The sequence below is a fragment of the Centruroides sculpturatus genome, unplaced genomic scaffold, assembly GCF_000671375.1.
Source record: "Centruroides sculpturatus isolate CEXI.00-Female unplaced genomic scaffold, Cexi_2.0 scaffold720, whole genome shotgun sequence".
In the NCBI taxonomy this organism is placed as follows: Eukaryota; Metazoa; Arthropoda; class Arachnida; order Scorpiones; family Buthidae; genus Centruroides; species Centruroides sculpturatus.
In genome coordinates, this window is record NW_019385122.1 from 253679 (window position 1) to 263661 (window position 9983).

At 27.7% G+C, this 9983-nt stretch overlaps 1 protein-coding gene across 1 annotated transcript in view; it reads right to left on the minus strand.

The window, feature by feature from the left end:
* Positions 1-1516: 1516 nt before the first annotated feature.
* LOC111635068 (X-ray repair cross-complementing protein 5-like) overlaps positions 1517-9983 on the minus strand; it is a 43197-nt gene continuing 34730 nt past the window's right edge. The window contains exons 11-20 of the mRNA XM_023379916.1: positions 8381-8441; positions 6558-6633; positions 6104-6190; positions 5926-6035; positions 5669-5765; positions 4094-4163; positions 3915-4027; positions 3748-3841; positions 1677-1807; positions 1517-1599 (exon numbers count right to left, since the gene is read on the minus strand). Coding sequence (XP_023235684.1) covers positions 1585-1599; positions 1677-1807; positions 3748-3841; positions 3915-4027; positions 4094-4163; positions 5669-5765; positions 5926-6035; positions 6104-6190; positions 6558-6633; positions 8381-8441 — 854 coding nt within the window. The 3' untranslated portion in view covers positions 1517-1584. The remainder of the gene's footprint in view (positions 1600-1676; positions 1808-3747; positions 3842-3914; positions 4028-4093; positions 4164-5668; positions 5766-5925; positions 6036-6103; positions 6191-6557; positions 6634-8380; positions 8442-9983) is intronic.

The following is a 9983-nucleotide window of genomic DNA, read 5'->3' on the forward strand; positions in this document are numbered from 1 at the left end:
ATCTTAAGGTATTTGGCAACAGGCAGAAGTTAATAATTTGAAATACCACAACTTTGGTTCATATATTAATTCATATGCCTCTGTGTCCTTATTACACAGTTTAGTAGTAAAATGTCTACTAAAACTTATTAATGAAATAAGTTTTAGTAGATATTTGGTTCATATACTTCTTCAGTTCCTGATGAAGTATATGACTTGACTGATGCTTTGATTTTCTTAACATCACAAGTGCATATAGGAAGGAAATTATTAATTTTTTACAACATTTTGTTAGCATTTGGCTCAATGTCCTTCAGTTTTTCAAGTAAACATAAACAGGCAACTTCTTTTTTGCTTTTGTCATGATCATCTCATCTTTACTTTTAACATTCCAAAGGCATGGTTCACTTTTGTAAATCTTTAAAAATTCTTCTAAACATTCATGGGACAATTGTTCTTACTCAGCAGTCTCATAACTGAACGGAAACAATGACACACAAGTGCGCAGTTCAAAACTGTGCAGGAAAATCAAACGGCTTTTCATTTCTATTCCGGTGGCCTGTACAGTTTGCGAAAACTGTACAATTCCCCCACACACACACTAACAGGAATTCTTCAAAGGATTTCCAAATGTGTGTGGGCCCCTTAAGTTGTTAGGAGACTTCTTTGGTGAGGGTTTGCAAAAGCTTATGTTGTTATAATGTCTGAACCTGAAAGGTAAATATGTCAAAAAATAGCTGTAACTATGTATTTTCCTAAGACAATAAATGCAACTTCAGAAAAGTAAATTTCTGTTCATTTTTAGCCAATTGGAACTTAATTTCTGTTCATGTCTTGTAGTTATACTGATATTCTTTTATTGCTTGACTATTAACAATTTTCCAATGTGTTTGAAAAAAAATCACTCTACTTAATTTTTATCTTAGAAAATATGAAATTTCTACTATTTTCATCTGCATTTTTATGCAAGTAAGAACATAAGTGCATAAAAACAAAGAGAAAATATAAGGTGCATTTCAAATTGCAATTTTGAAGGACATGCTAGAAAATTTTTGTAAAATAGTTTCCAACAGGAATTAGACCCAAAATGATTGCATTTAACTCAAAATACAGATAATCTTATCAACAATTTAGTTGAGCAATGTGAGCAAAATAAATGACGAAATTTCACTTTTAAAGTTATCAAATCTATTAATCAAACCACATACATCTAAATATACATAGTTTCAACAATTTATCACAAATGACAGATATGATTTTGCACAGTATTTTCTTTGATTAAGCTTTCCATTCAAATAAACAGTATCGACTTTATTTTCTGGTAATCTTACGCCACCATTACCTCCAAAATAATCGGATCAACAATATAAATCATGAACTATTTAATAGTCATGAAACAACCGCATAGTGGTAAAACGTAAAATTTAAACGGACGTCCAACGGTCATCGTTCTCCAAACAGATTTTGTCCAAAGACAATTAAGATCATTGCACAAATGCTTTTAAAAATTGATTATGGTATTTATCACTATCGTATATTTCTTGCAAAATCGTCTTTTGCAGACAAACTTTCGTATTCTCATAAACAAAACACTTCATAGTAGCTTCACATCTTGGCAAGCTAAAGAAAGAAAGGATAGTATCATTGTCATTGCATAATTTAAATACAGTTGTAATCAAAATGAATGAATATGTTACCAGATCTTCTTCATCTTCCTCGTTGTCGGCAGGTATTTTGTTGTTGTCCGTGACCACTAGAAATTCCTCGCCCTCTTGTGTAGAAACATCACTTTTTTTGCACTCTCTGCTGGTGATCAAATTAATCTTCTCTAAACATAGTAAAAATAAATATTTCTTATTTTAAAGTCACTATACTTTGTTTTTATTGTACTAGCTGAGAATTACTATTAATTAAAACATAACCTTTTGTTTGTGAATCAAGGAAAGATGGGAAGAAAAAAAAAAATCACAAAGTGTTAAGCAATCTAATTATTTGAAATGTCATATTTCACAGTTATTAGTTTATCTGAAATGTAATATTTTTATACAGAATCAGTTGAATCCCATACATGGAGAGAAAAGGAAAATGTAGAAGTGCAACACAGAATGAAAGCTGGTTATTGAAATTGCAATGTCACATTGAAACATTGTATTTAAATAACTCAAATTGCCAAACAAAGGGGTCTAAGTAGCATGTTTGAAAAGTTTTTTCTTATTTTTGATATGAAAAAAGAATTTACAGACGTAATGGATGTACAGTATATGAACACCTAAATTCTCTATCTGGAACTCCATTTTTGAAATTTTTGCCTATATCAATTTAATAACTTCAGATTATATGTTATAAATCATCCTTAATATTGGCTATTAGAAGTGTGACAATAAAAAAATTAAAGTAGACCGTGTTGAAATTTTTCTCCGTTGCGTGTCGCTTCACGTTGAATTTTCGTTGATGTTAAGCCTAACGAAGACTATTGTATCGTTAAAAATTATTTTTTTATTTTGTACAAACAAAATAAATATATTGAAAAATATAAAAACAATAAAAAATATAAAAACAATAAAAAATTATACTTCAGAAGTTAATTTAGTATCAAAAACATAAAATATTTGAGTAGTCAAAGACATAGCGAAAGATTACAGCGCCACAGCACTGGCGAAAATTTAATTTGTCGACTGGAATTCCTTCAGATAAACGACGCTCTATTGTACTGCCAAAGTCATATTGGCATATACTTTTAAGGTATTGCAAAATGCTGCATGCATAAGATTTAACAAACTGTATGGTTACCATGCTTTGCAGATGTCTGAAAAGAGTAAGTTATTTTATATTCATAAAAGGTCAGTTAAACTGGCAGGTTTTATATCATTAACAAATGCTATTCCATTAAACTGACAAAGTGAGGACTTGCTGCACCATCATCAAGATACAAGTACATTTGTAATCATTTACAATTATCATTGTTAACCAATTCTTACTTAATTGTATTGTAGAAAAATACATGAAAAATCAATTTTTCTTTCCTTTCTGATTTATGGAGGAATTATCATTGTTAAATTTTTTATAAACAGTATTTCCCATCTCATGGAATCAGTTTTAAACACAAACACAATCCATTAGAAATATTATTAACCAAATTAAATCTTGTTTATATTTACTATTATTATTTTGCAAATGTCATGCTCAGCTGATACTGGTTCTGCTGGACTAGAGTGAAGGTATAGCTACCCAAGTAAGCGTTACATCAATGACATAGAAGTTTAATGTATGTGTAGAAACTTCCTAACAATGTGATGATGTGTTCAATATTACAGCCTTCTATAGTGCCATGCATTGATCCTACTGTGTATATCAAAATCACATTAATCAAAATATGGTATCTATGTTAAGTAAAGACAGCTGGTAAAGCTATATAAATTAAAACTGTCACTTATATAAATGGATTGCCACAATCAATTTCATGTGTTAATAAAATCCCACATTAAGCAACGGATATCTGTATTATTATTATCTGTGGTAAAATTGGTCTTGTTAAACATCATTTTCGCTTAGCATTGCAATTTCCAAGAACCTATCAATAACATTAAGTGGCAACTTGCAATCATAAGCAAAACATAATATTACAGTCACCACAGAACTCAATATTATGTTCGCAACAGGTTAAATGTTAAAAAGTTATTTTTAACTTACTAAAAAATCCCACCCGACAAGTGTTAAATCAATCATCATCATTGTCATCATCATAATTATAATAAATAAAAAATTTACCTGATATAATTTGTTGCCAGACTTGCTTATGACTAGAACTTAGGAAATTTTTTAAGTCTCTGAGGAAACTATTAAAATTTGAAGGCTCCATTTTCTTTAAAGGGAAAAAAATCAATTACTTTATCATCATCGAGATAAAAATCTTTTAATTTTCAAAAATAACTTACTTTGATAGATTCTTCACGATAACCTTTCACAGAATTAATAGCCTTAATGTGGAGATTACCTCCAACTGGATCTTTTATTAATTTCAATATGACATTTTCTAATTGCTTACAAACTAAATAATACAGATTGTTAGATTCAACTTAAAAAAATTTGGGAAAGCTTAGAAAACTGCATTTACCTTCTGAAAAGTTGCAGTTTGGATTACTTATTAGTTTCTTGAAGTCTTCTAAAGGTGTTACTGTTCCCACCTAAAATCAGAATATAAGAAAACAACATGATTAAAATATCTAATGTAACCTTTTAAATCATTAATTTTTATATTTGAAATGCAATAAGATAATTTTTCATCCAATATTTTAAAACACAAAAGTACTTTTTCTCAAAATGTATCTAAAATGTACATTAGGCTACTTTATTAATAAATATTACACTCTGTAACAGCATTTCCCAAAGCATAGTCTACATCTGGTTGTTAATTCATGAAAATTTAATGTTTTTCAAACTTTATTAAAGTACATTTTCACTAATCTGGCCTCTCAATTATCCAGCGAAAATGTTAGTTATATCACAAATCCTGTTTTTCTGTTTACTTAGGATCCATTTTTGCATATGGTATTGTTGTTGACGTGACTTATATGCCAGGCTATCTTCAAAAAGATTCAATACCAAAAGGCACAGATTGTGTCATTCGTTGCCTTTAGGCCTATATGTTCTCAGTAATCCAGCACTCTTCTGGACAAGGAACGAGTGGATTAGTAAGAGTCTAGTGCATTATGATTTAAACAAAATATCTTATTACATGATACTGTGCAACAATTATAAATTCAAAAAATGATAATCGATGGAAATTTCATGCAGACGCAATGTATTTATACATTTAACATTGGTCTCATGAAAAACTACCAGCTCGTAGCTATGGAAGGAGTTAGTAAAGATGCTCTATAATTGCATATGTAAAGCTCTTAATGAGTATTTAGTGAGTGAATATTGGAATAAAAAATAAGAAAAAAAAATTGTTACTTAAATTAAAATCAATAAGAGATAACATATATTTTTACAGGCAATCAAAAAAAAAAATTTTGCAATTTTGTACATTCTAGATATATTTTAAGAAAAAAGTAATTTTATATTTTAAAATGTTGGATAAAAAAATTATCTTATTGCATTTCAAATATAAAAATTACAATATAAAAAAAATTAGCATAATATTTTAATTTAAGATACAGTATAATCACTGTTTTAATTAATTATCTCCCACCAAATTTATAAAACTATAAGACACTTCATTTTTGGAAGTAAAATATTTATTCAATTTCATTTTCAATGTCCTGGTTCAAAAATTAAAAAGAAGGCAAGCCAAAAAAAAAATCTGGAGATATATTTTCTTATTGCCAGATGTTTGATATGCATAATCATAATGGAAAAATATCCAGGCAATATAAAAGATGAGATATTGTTTCCCAAAAGATGATGAGTAGTTTGTCCAAAATCTTATACTATATGAGATTTCATTTCATACAGACCATATATTGCATTCATAAAGTAAACAGACTCCCAATAACAGAAATTTGTAGACATTTTTAAATACATTGTCACTACTTTACCAAAGACTTCACATTAATAGTTACCAATTAATTTATTTATCAATTTTACTTGTTCTTTTAAAATGTATTGATGAATAAACATTATCCACAATGATTGAGCTTTACATAAACTTTTTTGGTCACTTAAAAATATAACTAAAAATGCTCACCTCTTGTATATTTCCCATAACAATCTCAGCCATACCTCCTTGAAGAATATCACTACCACTTTTACTCCTCTTGATTGGCGGTTCCTCAGACTTCTCTCTAAATTATATTTAAATTATTAAGACCAAAACAATATCTATAGATCTAATGAAGATTTTTCAAAATTGTGTTCATAAATGTAATTTTAAATGTCATATTGCATCAATATTTAAGAAAAAAATATAGTTAAGATCTATATAATTAAATGATCAAAATTTACCCATTTTGAAACATGCTTGCACCTGTCTTCATAGATTTAGCTGGGACAACTTCTTCAAGAGGAAATAATTTTTTTATTTTTTCTAGTATTGGTTTAGTTGCATCAGTAATCTAACATAAAAAACTAATTAGCGATTTACAATTGATATATAAAAAAGATACATTAATATTTTGATTACCTTATCTGGGACTTTAAAAATATTTTTGATGTATGGTGGCATCGGTGGTAGGGAACTTTCAGGTTTTAACGCACGATGCTGAAGGCACTGAAAACAAAAGATAATTTTTTAAAAATTAATTTTAGATATTTCAGTAAGACACTTGCACAGTAATGCAATTAATATTAATGCAGATTCCCACAATTTATTGTGAATATTATATGTTTGTGCAGCATTCTTTAACTTTGCCTAACAATCACTGTATTTAGACCCACCATAATGTATCAAATTATAGTCATACATATATCTTTAATATGCTGATATTTATCAATACATTAATCAATTTCAAATTGTACTTTAAATATTAACATATATTAGAAATATGTCTCTAGACAGCATTGAACAGGAGAACTTTAATTACAATCACCCAACATAATTGCTATTTAAAATAAATGATTTATGCATTTATAAATACCTGAAAATATCTTTGAAGATATGGATTTATTGTTTGAGATGACTTAAATAATTCCTCCTCTTCTGTGCCATCATCACTAAATTCAAAAATTAACATTAAAAAATAATATATATTTTTAATTTTAAAAAAAATATAAAGAACTTCAGAACTATTTAAAAAATATATTTCTGAAATTGAAAAATATACACTATCATTATCATTTATCAATTTTCATTACTTTATAATATTTTCTAAATATTTTATGGGGCACAAAGAAAAATTCACCATGTTTGAGTAAACAATATGAGAAAGCAAATTTTATAATATGAAACATCAAAAAGATTTACATAATTTAAAAATGAATAGTGACACAAAAATCTTTATGAAAAATATATAAAAATTAATGAACATATAAATCAATTTAATTTTTCATTCAACTGTAAGTACAAGTAACTCCCGTATAACACTGGAGTTACGTTCCAAAAAATTGCCGTGTTATGCAAATCCGTGTTATATGAAACAAAGAACTAATGCGAAAAGGGGGGTTAGATTTCAAAAATTAAAAAGCATGCTATTAAATCCTTATTTAAATTGGATTTATTATTCATTTCTTTCATAGGTAAAATACTTATTTATTATTTAAGTAAATATTTTACCAGAGGATTATTCATCCTATATGATGATCTCAGCATGAGCATCATCAACTGGTAATAGTTTTCTGGTGTACTCGTTAATAGCCATTGCTCTGCAATGGGTGTGCGCTGCTGTTTGTAGGCATTTAGGAATGACAGTAAAAGAAAGATGGCAGTGTCTGCACTATTGATAGTATCGTGTGGAGGAATCTATAATTCTAAAATGAGCTTTTAGAGGCAAAAGAAGGGTCCCAATTGTAAAATTTAACCATTAAATGGATTATTGTTGAAAGAACATTCAAAGTGGCCATGAAAAAAATTAGAATGCTCGCGCAGAGTTACGCGAAAGTATAAAAGAACGCACCCTTTATTACATTTCATGTTGTACGAGGGTTTTACCCAATTCCCAAACCATGTTAGAGTGAACCCGTGCTATAAAAGCACCGGGGGATGTTCCCAATTCTCGAACCATGTTAGAGTGAATCCGTGCTATAGAAGTGCCATGTTATACGGAGGTTACCTGTACAGTAAAGTAAATTCTCATTAACATATTCTAAGACTAGCTCAAATATTGAAAAATACTATATATTTTAATAAATAAAAAACAGTTGTGTATTTTAACCTTTAAAATACATGTTAAAGTAATTCTTCACATTCATACCATTGCTTGCGTGTGTGCGTAAAACAAGTTCTTTATATTTTAAATTGAAAAATAAATGTATCTTAGAAAGCATAACACTGCAGTAAATGATAAAAACATTTATTCATTTTCATTCAGGTGTCTTTCAGTTTGTCTTTGCAAATAATTATTTGAATGTCCAATGAACCTGACAATGATTGCAGAAGAAAAAGCTAACATATATGCTGCAAAATGCAAAAACTTCATTTTCATTATTCTGCAAGTTAATTGGTATATTTTGAAATAGTCTATGTGAAGATTTTCTTAATTTAAGGCTAAATTTGTAGTTTAAATTTTGTTTTATGTATAATTTATGAATGGAACTTTAAGCATAAAAAAATTGTCATTTTTCAGAGAGAATATCTGGTAGCATTAATGATGAAGAGTTGAAAATCAGGCTTGTTATGTAAAAGATCTTAAAAGTATGTTAAAAGTTTTAATATGTCACATTTAAATTTAGTACTTACATTAATTAATCATTCAAAATTTACAAACTATTTATTGTCAAGACAAACTTAAATATGTAAACTTACTTTGTAACAATGCTAAGATCCATTTCTGTAATCAATTTATCTATTATAGAAGTCTGTTCATCTAAATTGAAATAAATTATTTTTTATTAATCAAATCATTCAATCAAAAATTTTCATCAAAATCCTTTATAAACTTTATAGTTAATGTATAAAATTTTTTTAATGTAATTACCAATATCAAATAGCTAAATATTATAAAATCCTTTAATAATGGCTGGATTTTCTATGGAAAATTTTGATATTTTTCCCCTCAATATTTAATAAATATTTTGAGATTTTAACAATTAATTGAAGAAAATTAAATGTTCAATAACTGAAAGAAGAATTGATATAAACTGAATTCGTTTATTTGAAAATTTTGTAGCAGATACATTAAAATTTTATTTGGAAAAATTTTCAGAACATAAAATTAAACTTTTATTGATTCAAGTTTTACATTTTTATTAAAACTTATTGCTGGAATTCAAGATTTTTTTGTTGAGGGATGTACCAAAGTTAGTTACAATTACAGTTATTAGAAGACAGTTGATAAACATTATCTTTTCTGATTAATATCTGAACTGTATGAGTTATTTTTATATAATAAATTACATTATTTTCAAATTTTCAAAATATTTAATTAAACATAATTTAAAATATCCCTATAACAATAAAATAAAACATTAACACAGAAAAATCACACCACCTTCACACTTTCCAGCAGTAGTTGTTTAATAAGCATTTTTGGCCACATTGGGGATTACATTAGGTTAAGCATACTCTAAATCAAACCTTGGTATATGCTTAACCTGATGAAGACCCCTGAATGTGGCAGAAAACATTTATNTCTGTAATAATACATCTATTCAAATATAAATCATATTTATGAGATTTTGGAATCTTTCGATATGAACTCTGAGGTTTTTCTTTGTATAATTTTTTTATCTTTCATAAAAATTTGAATGGAAAAACATGGAAGTAATTTAAATGTGACTGTTCTTAATTTTATTTTCCAAAGATGAATTATTGAACTCGAAAAATATAAGATATAAAAGTACAGTTTATATTTTTCTAGTTCACCCTTTTATTATTTCTTCAGAGAATCAATTCTATTGATGTTTCAAAATCTATATTACTATTTATAGCAACTACATGTTGCTATTTCCATTGTTGACCATTGCAGTATTTAAAAACAAGATACTAATTAAATATAAACTGATGGCAACATGGAGCTTCAAGTTCAATCACTATAACTTATATTAACTTATCATTCTTGACTGTAATTCATGTCATAATGTAATATATGTGGCATCTTATTTGACAAAACTCAAATATTTACAGATTATTAAACACACAAAATGTCTAGCAATAGAAGATAAAAAAATGATTATGCTAAACATGTACAACAATCATCTTAGCTAATAATAATAATAATTCCATCACTCATTGCATTCTTCGAAAACACTATGCAGCACTGGAGAACAACACTACATCTCAGGGTTAGTAACACTTCCATACAAACAAACGAAATATTCATTAGGCGAGGAATTTTTCAAGGAGATTCCTTGAGTCCTCTCTGGTTCTGCCTAGCCCTGAATCCATTATCCAACATGTTAAACAACAC